At 36.1% G+C, this 19,378-nt stretch overlaps 1 protein-coding gene across 2 annotated transcripts; it reads left to right on the forward strand.

The window, feature by feature from the left end:
- Positions 1 to 955: 955 nt before the first annotated feature.
- Positions 956 to 17,888, forward strand: LOC132173517 (trafficking protein particle complex II-specific subunit 130 homolog). Of its 2 annotated transcripts, XM_059585031.1 has the most exons (21): positions 956 to 1,190; positions 2,243 to 2,472; positions 4,461 to 4,642; positions 5,239 to 5,422; positions 5,764 to 5,854; positions 6,826 to 6,986; positions 9,481 to 9,570; positions 9,689 to 9,850; positions 10,137 to 10,198; positions 10,407 to 10,497; positions 11,197 to 11,360; positions 11,450 to 11,672; positions 11,923 to 12,468; positions 12,565 to 12,777; positions 13,020 to 13,413; positions 13,532 to 13,622; positions 13,956 to 14,040; positions 14,294 to 14,483; positions 16,222 to 16,520; positions 17,217 to 17,307; positions 17,406 to 17,888. In XM_059585031.1, the coding sequence occupies exons 1-21, from the start codon at positions 1,127 to 1,129 to the stop codon at positions 17,579 to 17,581; spliced, it is 3,789 nt and encodes a 1,262-aa protein (XP_059441014.1). In that variant the 5' UTR covers positions 956 to 1,126; the 3' UTR covers positions 17,582 to 17,888. The 2 variants fall into 2 exon arrangements, with proteins under 2 accessions (XP_059441014.1, XP_059441015.1); XM_059585032.1 differs by lacking the exons at positions 956 to 1,190; positions 2,243 to 2,472; positions 4,461 to 4,642 and having other exon boundaries at positions 5,324 to 5,402.
- Positions 17,889 to 19,378: the final 1,490 nt, after the last annotated feature.

Below are 19,378 nucleotides of genomic sequence, written 5' to 3' on the forward strand. Positions count from 1 at the left end.
GGATTATTGATGAAATTATAGCACATACACTATAGTTTTTTAAAACACCTAAGCCAAATTTCATTGCAAATTTTTAGTAGTTTTGGAAGATATTAATGCAATTTTTAGTTTCAGAACATTACAAATTGAGTGTTAATTTGAAAAGGTATGGATATTTTTTCCATTTATTTTTTTAACTCGTATGCAGGAGTGTGTCACTCAATCCTTATCTCCGAACACTCCACAAACCCAAATACAAGCAAGTCTAGGGACATAACAAACTTAATTTATTATGAAAAACAATAATATAGTACACATACCTCTCTAAAATTACCATTCAATTGTCAATGTTCCTTCTTCCAAAAAAATATTGATTGAGTTAATGTTTCCCAAAACTACAAAAAGTATTAATGTCTTCCCAATTACAAAAATACAATTTATAAAAATTATTAAAAAAAAACTATAAATTTTAAATTTTTAAAAAGTGGAGGCTCAAAGGAGATAGCTAAGTCACCCCAAGGGTATAAGGACGGTTCGACCACATCTAAATATGGCCGAAGGAAATGGTTGAGCCGCCCATATTCATTTGGGATAATTTCGGCCACCCACAAGCCGGTTAAAGGAAGTGGTTGGATCATTCCTAAAACCTTAGGAGTGATTCGGCCTCTTTATAGCCAAAGAAAAAAGATTGACAACTTATTGATAGTTTGACTTTGAGGGATATTGTTCAAATTAAAAGTATGAGAGATATGTTATTAAGTAGTAATTTGAAGGAAAGTACGTGAATTTTGTCTAAAGAAATTTACTTGCTTAGAAAAAGAAAAAGAAATTTACTTTTTTTTTTTTTGAAGAAAGAAAATTTACTTATTATTGAAAGAAAAGCGCTAGTAGGATAACATAACCCAACAACCAAACACCAGGAATGGGCCAGCTTAGCCATGCCCAAAAGAACCGGCAATCAAACGGTCAGCTGAGATATCCCAATCATCAGGCGTGTGTGACGCGAAGCACTAGATCCCCGGTGCGCTGTGAATCCCAAGTCCCAAGTCCCAACCTCCAAACTGCCCCTCCTTTCCCTACACACTTCGAACTCAGTGAAGCTCTCGCTCTCTCTCTATGATTTGCATATGGTTGGTGTAGATCGGTGATGGCGACCTTTCTCGCTCAGTTCCAGACGATCAAGAATTCTTGTGATCACCTCGTTATTGCAGGTTTTAATCGCATCCCTTAAAAATTATCCTAGATATTAAATTGAAGCTGAATTTCTTAGTTGGATTTAAATTTTCGGCATCGCGAGCTACTGATCTTAATGCCTCTCCTACAACACTTTTAGGTTTCGATTTAAATTGTAGATGGAGTCGCTTAATTTTGTGATGGAAGTAGTGGATTTAGATTAATAAGTGGTATATAGTTGTGATAATATGCTTTTCTTACAAATGAATAGGACAAAATTTTCGTAGTGAATAATGGGAAAGCTACATTGTCATGACGCGTCTTACGACGCTATTCATCATCACTTGCATTGAATTGTTGTGCGACTTGTTAGTGTGTATAGCGTTGCTCCTGTGAAAGTTGCCTTCTGAATGATTTTTGTGGATCATATGGATGAATCGTCCTCATGTACTTCTACATAAGAAGATGTTAGGGTTCCATTTGGTAGCAGTAACAATTTTTTTTGAAAATGGGCTGTTTTTCCGAATTGATGTGCAAGTAATTCTCTGTGATTTTGAAAATGTCGATATATTAAGAGTCGCAATGCCTTGGGAAGTGATTGTTTTGTATTCTTTTTCTGTCTTTATTTCCGAGAGTGATTTTCTTCTTAGCCACCAAAGGCAGTCGAAAAGAGTTATTTATGAAGATTCTACGACAGAATACCTAATTCTCTGTTTGTGTTTGTGTGGCATCTTGGGCTACTTATGAGATGCTTTATTAATTGGTAGAATCTTCATGGCATGATGTGTATGTAGCCCATTTCATAACATCTTGCACAAGATTTGGTCATAATTTTTTAGAGTAATTCACAAGATAATTTTTAATCTTAATTTCCTAGTGCACTTCTGTTCATGGGATGAGAATCACATGCTTTCCTATTATGATAATTATTTTAATAGAAAGTTCTCATTTGCCATGATCTATAGCCTCTACAACATTGTTGCAAGCAGGTATCTTTTTATATTTTGTCCAATAGCTGAATGTCAGAATGTGTCATTGTCCTACTTGCTAAATGTTCCTACTCACTAATTTCCTCTAAGCTGCTTTTCAGTGGAAGATGTGAGCGATTTGTGGCCCATTGTCAAGAATGGATTTGAGGAGCGGTTGCCATTCAAAAGAGCATGTTTAAACAACAAGACCCGGAATCCTGTGTTTGTGGAGAAATTGACTGCTGAGTTCATATTAACGAGAGATTCAAGACTTCGTAGCCGGTTCCCTCAGGAGCAGCCACTATTTTGGTTTCGGGAGCCATATGCAATAGTGGTTCTTGTTACCTGTGAGGTAACTTGCCGTCTCATTGACCTTATCCACTTGTTATAGTATTAATTATGGTATAGCTGTAAAAATTATTTTAAGTTAGATGTGGGCATATGATACAGTTGTTATTACACCTTTCAAATCATCACTATTCCTAAAGCTAAGGAATTGTACAGTATATTACTCATACCTACAATCCTATCATCAGTGTAATGTAATAATCCTTGTGTATGCAATTGTACAGTCATTTACGAGGTGCCACTCATTTCTCTCTATATAGGAGTAGCAATTTAAGACCTCTGTCGAATCTACCTAGTTTGAGCTTGTTTGAGTTCACATTTGCATTAGTTAATCAACCTAAACCCACAAAATTCCGTATTCTTGTTGATAACGCACATCTGCTATGACATGATTATGACCCAGCGTGGACCTTCTATTGGCACATCAAATTATCACTATTAGTTCATACAGAGTATGAGAAAATTCCTTTGGTTTCTGTGATTTCTTTAAGGTTGATTGCCTCATGTTCAAATGGTGTCATCTATAAGATGCCTTATACAAAGTGGGAAATAATTCTCTTTTTAAGTTGTTTTCCTGGTTTCTGGAAAATACATCTACATATGCTTGATTATTTTATGTATAATGACTAGGGAAGTTGGCCAACACAATATCTTTGCGTAAGTAATAGTGTATTTGTGTGTATGCACATCACTTGGGATGAAGTCCAACATGATAAATGAATGCTAATTGCAGTTGTGGATTCAAGGGTAGTGTGATTTTGGTAGTTGAGAGGGCAGGGGAAAATTTGGCTGATTTTAAGTGATTGACAATTTGCATGTATCTTCAGAAATTTCTGACAGAATTTCTATATGTATGAAGAAGTTGATAAATTAAATGTTGATACTTACAATCAAATTAATAATTTATACTTGATAAACTAATCAGAATATGAAGAAGTTGATAAATTAAATGATGATACTTATAATCAAATTAATAAATTATACTTGATACAATTAATAAAAACTAGTCAGAATTTGTAGAATGATGAATTACAATACCCGCCCCACCCCTAATAGCATACTAATTGTAGGTATAGCTAGATGGGTTTAGGTAGGCAAGTTGTGTGCCATCTAAATTGTAGGGGGAGTGCCCGGATTAGAGGGCCTTATGTTTTGTTCTTTTGTAGCCAATCAAATTTTTTTCTTACTGCCTGAATTCTGTTGGAAGTAATTCTATTTGTATTCATGCGTATAAAACTATGTTAATATTGGTATGTACTATATGTCTCATACATAATTGAACCTATATAATATTTTATCTGTATCTATGAATCAACAAATTCAAATATTCACATCTAGACCTGATTTGAGGAGATAGGCATTGATTATTGTTGCCCAGACCTGGGTTTGAACTTGTGGAGTTTTTGCGTGTGGAAAAGTTTTTTTTTTTTTTTTTTTAATAAGTAATCAAGATATCATTAAAAGCGTAAGGTGCCTTATGTACACAAAAAGTATACAAGAGAAGCCACCTAACTCGTAGGGGCAAAACGAACAAGAAAATTATGATAACTTATCACCAAAGGAGAAACATAAGCAATTGTCCAAAGATACAAAGTGTTGACAATTAAAGACTTAATCTCCTTCAAAGTTCTATCGTGGTCCTCATAATTTCTATCATTCCTTTCCCTCCATATACACCACAAAACGCACAAAGGTACCATTTTTCACACAGCAACATTTCGAGTGCTGCCATGCAAATCAACTACTTGTCTAGGTATAACCTAAGACAACCCACATCGACTGAAGAAAACATTCCAAATGGCAAGATCAACAAAAAGAGAATACACTCTAAAACTCAATTACATGGTTGTTTTTTTCCTAATGCTCTTATATTTGGTACTAGATTGTGATTTCTTTCTTCTTCTTCTTCTTCTCTCTCTCTCTCTATCCCTTTTGTGTGTGTGTGTTACTTCTAATGTACTTCTTATGTTCTACTTTCATTTTTTCCCCTAGGATCTTGATGAGTTCAAAACCATCCTTAAACCACGCCTGAAATTGATTGTCCAAAATGACGAGCGGGAGTGGTTTATTGTATTCGTGTCTAAAGCTCATCCAAATGACGATCAGGCTACAAAATTGGCAAAAAAAGTATATGCCAAACTTGAAGTTGAATTTAGCTCCAAAAAGAGAGAGAGGTATGCTTGCAGCTCATTACAATGTGTTTTTATTTCATTTAATGGATTAAGAACAATTGACTGAATGTTTGTTGCACTTTAGGCTCTACTTTGGTTTTACTCAAATGATAAAGTTTACCTTTGATACTTCACTGAATGTTTGTTGAACTTTAGGCTCTCCATCAAGTCCTTTTCACAAAAGAGTTGCTTCTGTACTTCAACCTAAGTTGAACATTTCATTGTCAAAATTTTGTATGTGTAATACTTGATCTTAAAAATTGGTGTTTTTCATGATCATTATCAATTCCTAGTTCAGATCATCATAGTCACTGATTTTTTTTTTCTTTATAACTGTTGACCAGAAGAGAATTTGGTGAATATATTGTGTTGAGTCATTGGTGATATATGACCAAGAGAATTTGGGGTCAAAAGTGTAATATATTGACTACCTTGGCAGAGCATTATTTCATAATTAAGTTTGGGGAGATTGAGGAAGGGAGGGTGGGTGGGGTGGGGTGGGGGTGGGGTGTTAAAAAAACCTAAATGCGAGTGAGAGGGCTTAGTTATGAAAGCTCTTTCCCCCATTTTATAGTGTTTCTAACATATCCTTTGTTCAGGTGCTGCAAATTAGATATACACTGCCCTGAAGCAAATTTTTGGGAAGGCCTGGAATCTAAGATTATGGAGTCGATCAGAAATACAATGGATAGGCGTGTTCAGTTTTATGAGGATGAGATACGCAAACTCAGTGAACAACGCTTCATGCCAGTCTGGAACTTCTGTAATTTTTTTATCTTGAAGGTTGTTCCTTTTTTCAAAATATTCGAATTGAGAAAATCTGATAAAGGGTGCTTTGGCTGCAAGGGGGAGTGTCTTGATTGTTAATTGGAGGTGTTGACTTTCATGTTTTGCTTTCTCTTTTCTAGTACATATCGTTGTACTAAAGAGCTTACTTTTCCAACATCCTCTACTTTTGAATAAAAGTACATGCTGGGAGCAACATCCCCCCTTAGGACAGATGTGGAGGCACAAGTCTCAAAAATCCTTCATATCCTAAGAGCCATGTAACCCAGTTGTATATCACATTCCTCTTCTGCATACTCTAGAAGTTTCGGACTTCTAACATTTCCTTTTTCTCTCAGGAAAGCTTGGCTTTTTTGTTTGAGATGGCTCATCTTTATGAAGATGCGTTACGGGAGTATGATGAACTAGAACTCTGCTATTTGGAAACAGGTGAGAACTTGTTATCCCTTCTGCTATCAAGATACAAATTCTGATGCTGCTTTTAATTATCCAATAAAAGTAGTGCTTTGATATATACACACATGATGATCTCACCTTCAAATATATATTAGGCATCTGAATAGCCTTTGTCTATATCATGTGTAGAAAGGTTCTTGATACTTAGTGCCTAAATAATCCAGCACATAAGCATGTAGGTGCTAGAACACAGGTTTAATTTATTCATTCTACAATAAGAGAGGAGCCCATGCTGAACCTGAAGTGAGTCTACTTTGATTTTAATATTTGTTTCACTTCACATTTTGTCACATCTTGAATCATAGATGTCATTAATCATGTTAATATATTACAAAATAACAAACTTAAAACATGGTGCTAGATGGAGCTCAAGCGGTTAGATAAGGCATCATGAATTATTGGTCTTGATACTGCTCTCTTTCTCTCTCTAAAGTCTATTTCACCATATTAGATCTCTATTGTTAATAGATATTGATGGAGACCATTTTAAGGTATGTTCTTGTTTCACTTTGTCCCCTACAAACATTTTCATGGAGTAGTAGTTTCAAGGGGTCATTCTCCTTGTATGAAGCCAGTCCTATTTATTATTACGATCCTGCTTCATTTTTCTGTCAAATTTTCACAAAATGAGTTTTAAAATAGTTGTTTTTGGTGATTGTGCAATTATTAATGCCCTTTTTGTTCTTATGTAGACCTCTAAGGTAGCACCACTATACCTTCAACAGGAATTGATTTGATATTTGTGTTCATCATTCCTGATCAAAAGCAACATGCTTATTATTCTTATCATTATATTTGTTGGTGAAATAAGTACTTGCTTTTCACTGAAGTGTTCTTGATTAATGATTAATAATGGATCACAACTTATCCCTGGAATCTATTCTTAATAAAATTTTGTATTACTTATCAAAAAGAAAGGATTAAAACTTACTTCGATTTTGCAGTTAATATGATCGTGAAACACAGAGACTTTGGAGGAGTAGACCGTGGTGATGATCAGGCAGCATTGCTTAATCCTGGAAATAAACCATTGACGCAGATTGTTCAAGATGAGTCGTTTAGGGAGTTCGAATTTAGACAGTATATGTTTTCCTGTCAATCAAAGGTTTGCAAAACTGAGAATTATTCGTGATCTCAAATGATTGATATAAAAGCAAATCAAATTCGGCAGTGATATCATTGCAAAGATATTGTTCTATTTGCTTTCTCAACGTTGCACATCTTATTTTGCATGTATTAATTTTTCTTACTTTCTAATGTGCTGCTTCATTGGTTGTTGGAATCCATTAGTTAACTTGATTAAGTATTTTTATCCTATTTTAGCAATAGATAATTCATTTCTGTTTGATTTAAACTACTCCAAAGATGGCGCTTAGCAAGTACTTTTGAGTAGATGCTCACAATGTAATTTGATTCTTTTGGAAAATTATTTGATTCAATCCGGGGAGCTGAGAATATTATGTAAATTGGATTTAGAGAATTCTATAACCATGTCAACTGGGAATTTCTATCATATTTATTAAAGAGATGTGGCTTTGGGGAGAGATGGCGAGGTTGGATAGATCACTGCATATCTACAATGTGATTTTCCATTCTCATTAATGGGTCTCCTTCTAGATTTTTAAGTAGTTCGTGTGGATTAAGACAGTAGGATCCATTGTCTCCATTATTGTTTGTGGTTATTATGGAGGCATTAAGCATGATGATGTCTGCTACGGCGGATAGTGGACTTTTATCTAGATTTTCGGTGAGATTGAGGAATCATGAGAAGGTGGTAGTGTCGCATTTGTTGTTTCCAGATGATATGTTGATCTTTTGTGAGCCTAGTTGTGAACAACTTCGTAACTTGAGATTCATTTTTTATGTTTTAAAGCGGTTTTGGGGTTGAAGATAAACTTGTCTAAGTCAGAGATTGTTCCCATACGCAATGTGGGGGATGTGGAAGGCTTGGCAAGCATTCTTGGGTGTAGAGTGGCTTCATTGCCGATGAAGTATTTGGGCTTCCTTAGGGAGCTTCTTACAAGGCTTCTACCATTTGGAATGGCATTATTGACAAGATGGAACATAGGTTGGCGGATTGGAAGAGGCTTTATTTATCAAAGGGAGGCAAATTAACTTTGATAAAAAGTACTCTTTCGAATTTACCGACATATTATTTGTCTATTTTCCCTATTTCACTAGGAGTGGTTAATCAACTAGAAAAAATTTAGGGGACTTTATTTTGGGGTATTGGTGATGAGTTTAAGTTTCATTTAGTGAAGTGGTCAAAAATATGTACTCTAATAATTTAAAGGGGTTGGGGAGTGAAAAATCTAATTTCAATATGTAACTTTTGAGTAAGTGGTTGTGGAGGTATGCTATAGAGAGGGATGCTTTGTGGAGATTGGTGGTAGACCCTATGGTGTGGGAGTGTGGAAATGTATAAGGAGGGGGTAGGAAGGTTTTTTTAAATATGTGAGGTATGAGGTAGGAGATGGATCTAAGATGCAGTTTTGGGATGATGTTTAGCGTGGGGATCAGCCTTTGAAGCTCTCATTTAATGAATTACTCACTATTGGTTGTGGTAAGGATGCGTGGGTGACGGATCATATTCCAGAATGGAAACATTCATTGGAATACTTTCTTTAAAAGAGTGCATGATTGGGAGGTTGAAGTGGTCTCTGGTCTCTTTGAGTTGTTATATATTCTCAAAGAGTAAGGCACAAAGGTGAGGATAAAATTTGCTGGATTCCTTCTAAAAGGAAACCGTTTGAAGTTAGGTCTTACTATCAGGTGTTATCTACTCTGGTAAGTTTCCCTTTTCTTTGGAAGTTTTTGGAAAGTTAAAGCTCAATTGAGAGTGGTGTTTTTTGTGTGGACAGCTGCTTTAGGAAAAATCTTAACCTTGAATAATTTACGAAAGAGGAATGTTATTGTGAAGTGGTGCTATATGTGTAAGAAATGTGGGGAGTCTATTGATCATCTTCTTCATTGTGAGGTTGCAACAAAATTGTGGAGTACACTTTTCCAGCTGTTTGGCGTTGCTTGGGTTATGCCTCAAGGGGTGAGCGAGTTGGAGGGGACAATTGGGAAACTGTACTGCTTTGTAAACATGGAAGTTGGCTCCTTTTTGTTTAATGTGATGTCTTTGAAGAGAGCTGAACATAAGGAGCTTTGAAGATCGTGAGAATGGGATGTTAGTGCTGAAGAAGATGATGGTACAATCCCTTTATACATGGGGAGTAGCATGGAGTAGTTTGCCTATTTCTAATTTTTCTGAGTTTTTGGAATTTCTTTCTTTTTTTTTGTCAATACTTTAGGGGTTCTCTTATATACTTCATGTGTAATAGGATTGCACCCCTATGCGCTTTTAATGAATTTACATTATTTGTTAAAAAGAAAAGTTGCTTTCTGAAGCAAAAGGTACTTTCCTTTTGATGCCCGAAGAGGAGCATCATGTTTCCAACTTTTCCATCACTAAAAACTTCATGCTTGCATTTTTTTCATATAGAGCTTCTTTTTTGTTTTTCTGCAAAACTTGGTTTACTCATATAATGGCTTTTTTCTTTGCTGAAATTATAAATGGGTACTGTATCTCAGTGATGTGTGTCAAATTGCAGCTTTTGTTCAAGCTGAATCGCCCCCTTGAGGTTGCTTCAAGGGGTTATTTATTCATAATAAGCTTCTCAAAGGCCCTGGCACTGCATGAGGTACTTGATAATCTTTGTTTAATGTACTATTGCTACTTGTCTTGAGCTTTACTTGAAGAATATTGGTTCTGATTTTTTCCCCCTTTTCTGTTTCCTTTCATCTTGGAGTTCTTCTCAGAATATTCTACCCTTTTGTATGCGTGAAGTTTGGGTAATAACTGCCTGCTTGGATTTGATCAATGCAACTGCTTCTCATTATAAGGACGGACTTCTGGCACTGGATATAGAAAAGGAGTTCTACCGCCTTCTGGGTGATCTTTATTCACTGTGCAGGGTTAAGGTAGGCTTTATGTCAGTAAAGTAACTGCATATTTTTCTCGTTTAATGATTTATTTGGTATGTACCAATATTCTTAGTCCATAAAAGTGACTCATATCCATCACTAAAGAATGTGTTTAAATCAGAAAGTTTGTTTTAAACATGCTGACATTTGGCTGAATGCGTTGATGTGGTGTTCCACACCGTTTTTGGTGGTTGTCTACACTTACGACAAAATGATTTCACTTTTTCCTATTTCTAGCTTGCTAAAAAAATTCTGAACGAGTGTATTTATGATTTTTTGTCAGTTCATGAGGCTTGCATATTTGATTGGATATGGAATAGAGATTGAACGAAGTCCTGTCAACAGGTACATAGTTAAGTTTTAAAGGCCAAATCCACTTGTAGCATTCTTTAAATTTGGTTGCTCATAATATTTTTCTAAGAGCAAGCTGAATTATGTTGTTCTTTAACTGCAGCAAAATTTTATTTGATATCTAGACTACTCTTCTTCTTCCCTTTTGGATAAGAAATGTCTGGAATTTTACTTCTAGCTTTATCCTTTTTCTTTCGAGCAGTGCTTCACTCAGCATGCTACCTTGGCCCAAGCCAGCAGTTTGGCCTGCAGTTCCACCCGATACTTTGTCTGAGATTTTTGTGAAGGAAAAGGTAAGATTTCAGTATGGCATATGCAGGGCTGAGCTAGCAAAATGACCATTTAATACATTAACATTCTTTGAAAATCACATTGCACTTGTGCTTTTTTTATTAATAGAACTCGTGTTGTTACGAAAGAAAGTCATTGTAGAAGATAACTCAAGGTAGTCTATTTGAAGAATGAAGTAATATCTGATGCGTCTCATTCAGAAATCTAAAAAATGTAATTAACACAGGCCTACGTGGTGCCTCAATTGGTAGCCAATAATTTCATATTCTGAAATGGAGCTTTTGGATCCCAAACAAATTGGTGGCCTTGTTAATGCAAATTACATTAGTGGCATTGTTACTTAAAAATACAGTTTTTATTCGACTATCAGTTAATTAACTTGCTTATTTAGAACTAAAAACTTGGATGACCATTTGAGGGAAATTTAGGATCATATCTGCAAGCGAACAGATCCTTTCCATGACTGAACTTACATTTCATTGTCATTGGGCCTGTCAATTTTCTTGTAAGTTGTATTCATTTCAAAGAGCTTCTTATAGCAGTCCTTGTAATACATGTATTTTCATATGTGATACTTGATATGGCAGGTGCTGAATTTCTCCAAAAAAAAAGAAAAAAAAAAAGAAGTGCTAATAGTTGTTTTTGCTAAAGACTCTTTTTGACTTCCCAAAAAAACTATTTGACAATGTTTCTTTGTGCAGATGATTCTCCAAGAAACTCTTAGAGGCAAGCACTTTGGTATTCAGAGGAAATCATTGCCGCTTGAACCTTCCCTTCTTTTGCGTGAGGCTAATCGACGAAGGGCTTCTCTTTCTGCTGGAAATATGTTTGAAATGTTTGAAGGTCGCCCAATTATCAGTGATGGGTACTGAAACAACGCATTAATTTTATGTAAATGTATTTTTGGTGTTTTTGGTTTTCAAGTTTTTGTCTTGGCGGTATGTACATTGGCAGATCAGGTTCAGATGCATCCATAAAGATGTCCCCACTGTCCCCTCCACAAAAAGTCCGTACAAGTTCCATGTCGCGCACTAACTCTTCACCTGGAAATTTTGAGAGCTCAATTGATCGACCTATGAGACTTGCTGAGATTTATGTTGCTGCTGACCATGCTTTGCAGCATACAATTTCTAATCATGTTCTACGGAAATCTTTATCATCATTAGAGGAGTTTGAGGTATAAATATCAGGCCAAACATACACGTGTGCACGCAGCATTCAGTAAAATTGTCTTGCCCTTGAGGAAATCCTCTTCAAATTTCCCATGCTCTTTAACAGACCTATTTACTTGATCAAATCATATTCCCTTAAAATATGATAGCCACTTCTAAATGATCTTTGATACGCAGTTGCTTCTTCTAAAGTGGTCTTACTTAGTGGTTGAATCTCTCTCATATTTTGTGCAATTCAAAATTTGATGCTAACAGAAAAAATATCTGGAGCTAACTAAAGGCGCTGCTGACAATTACCATCGCTCCTGGTGGAAAAGACATGGCGTTGTCCTTGATGGTGAAATAGCAGCTGTCTGCTTCAAACACGGAAATATTGATCTCGCTGCAAAGTCATATGAGAAGGTCTGTGCCTTATATGCCGGTGAAGGATGGCAGGATTTATTGGCTGAAGTCCTTCCGAATTTAGCTGAGTGTCAGAAGATACTTAATGATCAAGCTGGTTACCTATCGTCTTGTGTGAGACTGCTTTCACTAGATAAAGGCTTATTTTCGACCAAGGAACGCCAAGCATTTCAGTCTGAAGTTGTTCACCTTGCACACAGTGAAATGAAGCACCCTGTACCCCTAGATGTATCTTCTTTAATTACATTTTCTGGCAATCCTGGACCCCCGTTGGAGCTATGTGATGGGGATCCTGGTAGTTTATCTGTGACAGTTTGGAGTGGCTTTCCTGATGATATTACTCTTGATTCACTCAGTCTCACATTGATGGCTACATATAATGGTGATGAAGGTGTCAAGGTATGCTTTTCTAGACATAATGTTATGCCTTTTCATTGCAGTTGAAGCAATTTATTGATGAATTCTGAATAACAATAATTTCATCTGTTATTTCAGGCATTAAAGAGCTCTTCTGCTATAGTTCTAAAGCCTGGCCGGAATACAATTACCTTGGATTTACCCCCCCAAAGACCAGGCTCCTATGTCTTGGGAGTTCTTACTGGGCAGATTGGGCATTTGCGGTTTAGATCTCATAGTTTTTCCAAGGGTGCCCCTGCAGACAATGATGATTTTATGATATATGAAAAGCCAACTAGACCTATCTTGAAGGTATTGTATCTCGAACCAGAGGATAATTATGTAGTTAAAAAGTTGAATAGAAATATGGATAATTATGATGTTGAGACAGGAGAGTGTGTTTTCGTACTGATGACTTTCTTCTTACATTACCCACGTATCATGCATTCAGATCCTGAAGCACTGTTAGAATAAGGGACTAGTTTCTTAGTATCCCTCTTTTAGTTGTTATATAAATATTTTAATCATCTAACAAAACACCTTTTCATCCATAGGTTTTTAAACCCAGAGCCTTGGTTGACCTTGCTGCAGCTATTTCATCTGCTTTGCTAATAAATGAACCTCAGTGGGTTGGGATCATAATACGGCCCATGAACTACTCCCTCAAAGGTGCTGTATTGCATATAGATACTGGTCCAGGGCTGAAGATTGAAGAGTCGCATGTCATTGAGATGGAGAGTTATGTTGATGTGTCACAAAGTCCTGCTGACATGGCACGGTCTGATGCGGCTCATAAAGATGGTTCTTTGACTGTTGATAAAGATTTTGAGCAGTTGAGACTCCATGATGGCAGGATAGAGTTTCCAGGTTGGGCAAATAACGTGACTTCTATTCTGTGGATTCCAATATGTGCCATTAGCGACAGGCTTGCCAGAGGATCATCTTCAGGTTAAGATTATGATACAGTTTTGGTGGTTCCAATATCTAGTATGTGTGGCTTGTATCTAATGTTTTTTGTTGCATCCAACTGCTTCCATGTATATGACACATTGTTTGCTATGGGCAGTTACCCCTCAGAGACAGAGTATTGTGGATGGAATGAGGACGATAGCTCTGAAGCTTGAATTTGGAGTATCCCACAACCAGATATTTGAGAGGTATTCTTATTGTCCATCATTCTTTGAGTTTAAATTTGCAAATTCTGCATTCCTGTTTTTTATTTATTCATTTCTTTTTTTTTTACTTTTTGATATTTTTATTATGAGTAATGCTAATTAGTAGACTCTTATACGACTGCCAAACAACTTGATGATGTGGTAGTGAAAAATCAGTCCTTGGATATTAGCACCTGTAAAAAAATATATATATAAGGGTTAATTTTTACGGCCATGTCATCCCAATGTATGGCAATCGTATAGCAGTCTACTAAATAGCATTACCCTTTTATTAGTTATGCATTTGTCTGAATAAGTACTTGGCCTGATGTGCAGGACCTTAGCCGTCCATTTTACTGATCCTTTCCACGTGAGCACACGCATTGCAGATAAATGCAATGATGGAACTTTGCTTTTGCAGGTAATTTGTCTCAAGTTTTCAAAAGCATACTTCTTTGTGTATTACTTTGATTTCGATGAACTGGTTCCCAATTTTAATGAATCAAAAATTTTCTTTTTCCATCTGTAACTAGAATGACTCCGCATCACTTAATGAAAGATATTTTAGCTTGCAGTCTTTCATTACAATTCTTACAGATTAGCAAAATGTGACATTCTCTTGTTATGATTTATCAATTTTTCTATGAAGTCTACATTGGTAAATGTTCTTCCAGGTGATACTACAATCAGAAGTGAAGGCCACATTAACCATCTATGATACTTGGCTTGATCTTCAAGATGGATTTGTTCATACTCGAAAAGGTGATGGGAGACCAACTTCAGGCCTCACCCCCCTCATCATTTCTCCACATTCCAGAGCAGGAATACTGTTCAGTATATGCTTAGAGATGTCAAATGCTGAAGGTATTCTCATTTGATTGTGCAAATAAATTTTGGCACCTGTGTGCTTCCATGCTAGAGTTAAACCGGAGTAGATAGTGTCTTGTGGATGAGTGTCTCGCTAAAGATTAATATGCAGTAATGTCTTATATATCATCATAGGTCATTCAAAGACCATTCTAAGGCTTGAGAACTGGTAATCATAGTAATACCTGAAGTAAAAGAGGTATAGTTATAAAGAATTATGACATTAAGTTTACCACCATAGTTGGGGAGCATTTTCTCTGTAATCCTATTGTCCAAACAATATCTGATCTGGTCAATGTACTTATATGTAGATCTCTTTTTACAATTTGTGCCAGATTAAGACCATCACTATACCTCTAATATATTAACATGCTATATGTTACATACTTCCCTTCTATATTTATGGTGGGGTTCTAAACTTCTAAATGTGGTAGTATTTAAAATAGTTAGGTACAGCTAGTTCATAGTCAGTGATAGTATGGTGCTGATTTTGATAGGCTTGCCTGGTTTCTCGAAGATCCTTTTGAAATAGTGATTTAGATATCAATTGATAGAGTAATTCTATTCATCACTTCCCTATCCCTCTCCCATCCTCCCAAAGCCTATATGGCATGGTCCTCCAAATCAAAAAACTAATCTCCGTGCATCAAATGCTATGGGGCACCACGCCACATATGCTTTGTGGGGATGGGAAGGGGATAGGAGGGTGATATATAGCAATACTCCAATTGATATCAACTAGGATGCAGACATTATTGATGTGGTGAAGTTGATACGGCTGGGCTATATTATCTTTGAGTGCTGTATACATATGAGTAAGATAAGGAAGTAGTGGGGAAAAGAAATGGGCTTCTTCAATCCATTAACAATTTTAGTATGATAATTGCTTTATACAAAATTAAGGTTCTTATTTTAAATGATAGAAAGGATATTTTAGATTAATTGAAGCTTTGTTTAGATCTACAAAATTCCTAGAAGCCAATGAGCTCTAGCTCAAATGATCCTTCCTCCTCCAATAATAGGATGAACGGTGAGGTGCTGAGTTCAAGTTCCACTAGATGCGTGTGTAACTTACCAATGACAAATACATGTTACAAGAACCATTTAAGATTAAACTCCTTTTCTAGTAATTTTAGTTGTCATAAGTTCCATAAAACATGTTTGGTGAAAACACCAGCAGTCGGATGCCTACTTTAACCTGGAAAATGAATTTAATGCATATTAATACAGTCTCCAAACAAAACCTTTGAAGAACTTTTGAGTCTTTGAACTCGATTGTCCAACCTGATCAATTCGATCATTTCAATTGAGCCACAAGTTTTTTCTTTTTGTTGTACCATGCAGTGAGTTGACATGTCAACTTTTTTATCTCATCTGATTTTCTTGGAGTTTAGAAGATTGAACAATAGTAAAGGCAGCTTTTTACTTAAGTTGAAGATGTGATGATGAATGCTCAGCTTGTTTGTTCCCATTAGTTTTTTGGTAAATTGTAAACTCAGTTATTCTAAGTAATTGTGATGCTGCTTAAAAGAAAGAAGTAAACAAAATTAGTGCTATGTATTTCTCATTTACAAAGTAGGTGATTAATCATTAGAGAGAACAAAAGTTATTTTGTATAAACCAAACACTAATATGTCAAAATCAGACCGGTTTTCCTTGTAGCCTATATAATAAAAGCAAATCTTTTCATATTTGTCTTACATTTAACAGAGCTAATATTTCCTTTGGTTTGCAGATGAAGCTAAGGCACCACAACCAGATAGCATATTAAATCTCAGATATGGAATTTCTGGTGATAGGACTATTGGAGCACACCCGCCTGTGGCTGTAGAATCTCCAGGACCCGAGGGTGTTAGACAGGATTTGATCTTCAGGAGTGCTCTTGTTTTGCAAAGGCCTGTGCTTGACCCATGCCTGGCCGTTGGTTTTCTTCCTCTCCCTTCTGGTGGCCTTAGAGTTGGGCAACTTGTTAGCATGAAATGGAGGGTTGAAAGGTTAAGAGATTTCAAGGAGGATGAAGTTTCCAAACACAATGTAAGTCAAGAGAAGTAACCATTATTTATCGACAATGCTTAAAGAAAGTTAGAAATCAGGATTCTAGAGCATCACTCCTTTCCTATCAAATTTTGATGTGGCATTGATTGCAGAGTTCAGCTCTTTTAAGCCAATTGTCATATTGTTGTAAGATAGTTGCTTTTCTCTTTCCAATTATGAATTGAGGTGTGTAGTTCCCACTCCTTTGGACTTTGTTTTGTGAAAGGATTGAAGTACCACTGAGGACTATTAGGATGTAGCATATCCCATTTGCCTTCGTCCGCAGAATTATTTTGCAATCATAGGACTTGAACTTAAATGTTTCATTTAATATTGCATGAATTCTTTACCTAGTTTACCAGTAGGTAATTTTTCCTTTTCCTTGGTTGTTCTTTTGCTTTATTTTGGTTGCTTAGAAAAGGGTAGGAAAAGAAAATAATTTTTTATGATATTGCATGTTTGCTTAGAAAGGGTGAGTTTTTCAATATCGGAAATCAAAACAGCAAAAAACGTAGATTCTATTTTTATACCCTTCATATGATGTTGCCTTTGCATCTTCCCCACTACCCTGCAACTTCTTAGATTCTTAAGACCTGAGGAGTGCTTTGGGCAGCTATTACTAAATATAAGAATGTGAAATTTTCAATTACTCGTTTATATCGCTCAGTTAAATTATCTTTGTTGCTTGAGAAACAGGATGAGGTGTTGTATGAAGTCAATGCAAATTCAGATAATTGGATGATTGCTGGGAGGAAAAGAGGGCATGTTTCTGTCTCCACGAAGCAAGGTTCCTAAACTTCGTTCATCGCTTATAAGTTTTCGTTAAAATCTGGTTTCTTGTCTCATTTCTGCTCATCTTGATCATCCTTTTTTTCGCGACAACAGGTTCCAGGATAGTTATCTCAATATTATGCATGCCACTGGTAGCAGGCTATGTTCGTCCCCCACAACTTGGACTGCCAGATGTTGAGGAGGCAACTATAAGTTGCAATCCTGCCGGGCCTCACCTGGTTTGTGTCTTGCCTCCGCCTCTCAGCTCCTCCTTCTGCATTCCAGCATGATTACTTGGCTCCTGCATCCTGCATTGCTGTTACCCCAGGTCACTATAGTTTTCCACTCTGGTTGGATCAAGTTTTTTCGGTTCAATTAAAAATTACAGTTATAGAGGTAATACTACCCAGTTTTGATTACCTAGATATTTGTAAATCTGTATTTGTTGAGTTTGCTGGAAAATCCGGAGAAGTTAGTTTAATTTAGTATGGCTGGGGTAGTTCTTTGGCTGTTCTGAACATCTGGCATCCCTGCTATGTACAGTGGATTTTGTACTTTCCATGTACAATATAATGAAAGATATTTTGTTTGGTCTAATGCATGATTTGAGATGAGTGAAACATGTGCAATCAATCCCATTTTCTTTTCCTATATGTTTTTTTTTTTGTTTTGTTTTTTTTTTTTTTTTTGGATTGAAGGTGGTGGGGTGTAGGTGGACAATCATTTCATCCCATTTTCTGGTGAAGAAATAGGCATTGTACCCCTTAATTATTCAGTGGCCTTTATCACAGATGCTGTTTGTGGACTGCCACCTGGAGCCCCATTTATCACTAGTGGCTTATACATCTTAAGCTTAATTCAGAGATCGTTTTGTCTGGCCATTGACACGAGAGCTGTCTGTGAGTCTGTTGCCATCGACACAATAGTGGTCTCTGATATCTGCTGCTGTAGACTGCAGAGATTCTTGATACTACTGCTGGACTTCTTTTATGACCCCAGACGTGTTTGGAGCTAAATGGATTTAGTAAATAATGCATAAAAATTAGGGATGTCAATTTCTTACGTGACCTATGAACTCAACACAAAATTTATGAGTTAGTATTGAGAGGTTTAATCCGTTCAATTAAATTAGTCGGATTATGGTTGACTTATATAGCCTTATACTCGTGTTGCAACATGATGCGAACTTAATATTTAGGATTGACAATTTTTGGTGAATCAAACACAAACACAATGCACTAAATTAGCGGGTTGAATGATTTGATCCGTTTAATTAATTAAGTCGAGTTAGGGTTAACTTATGTAGTTTTAGACATGTCTTGACATGATTCTAACGCAACACACACCATTAATTGTCACTCTTAATAAAAATTTTATGGGGGTTATTTTTTATGAATATTCTAGTAATCAAAAGTTCAAAATCATAATGGTCGATAATTTTTTTTTTTTTACATGTCCGCACAAGAGGGGGGATTCGAACTAGTGACCTCCGCTTCATAAGGCGTGATCCTTAACTGATTGAGCTACACCTTAAGGACGTCAATAATAAATTTTGTGTATGAATGCTTGGCAGTTGAGCTTAAGATCGGAATTATATCATCCAAGTGTGGGAATTAGAGAAAAGGTGTTCATTCAAGAACACAATTGACTTGGATTTCAGGGAGACAGATATGATTATATTCAATCTCTACTGGATAATTGGGTAAATACAAGATAAAGATTAAAGGGAAGATAATAACTTATATATGGAAGTGGCATAAATTAAGTCATTTATGCCCTCCAATAAGAGGATGACATTTCAGAGTGAAACACCAAATATGATAAACTCGAAAACACCAAATGTTTCTTCAACTCATCATCAAAAACACCCAGATTTTTTTCAGCCCTGTTTGCTTTGCTAGAATCACTAGAACCGAAATTTAATTGAAATAGGGCATTCGGTCATAGCAAGAAACCCCCCCAAAATTATCACAACTCAAAACTCCTAACACCCAGCAAAATTTTGAACAAAAAATTACCAAAATCCCAACACCAAAATCGGCCAAACAAGAAATAGCTCTCTCTCTCTCTCGTGAACCATGCCAAAA

This window comes from Corylus avellana, chromosome ca3, assembly GCF_901000735.1.
Source record: "Corylus avellana chromosome ca3, CavTom2PMs-1.0".
NCBI lineage: Eukaryota > Viridiplantae > Streptophyta > Magnoliopsida > Fagales > Betulaceae > Corylus > Corylus avellana.

Bases quoted from the DNA above. Each gene is read 5' to 3' on its own strand.
- LOC132173517 (XM_059585031.1), top strand. From the start codon at position 1,127: ATGGCGACCTTTCTCGCTCAGTTCCAGACGATCAAGAATTCTTGTGAT. The intron at 10,199-10,406 runs GTACATAGTTAA...TCTTTCGAGCAG, and splicing joins GAACGAAGTCCTGTCAACAG to TGCTTCACTCAGCATGCTAC. The intron at 12,778-13,019 runs GTATTGTATCTC...TTTCATCCATAG, and splicing joins CAACTAGACCTATCTTGAAG to GTTTTTAAACCCAGAGCCTT.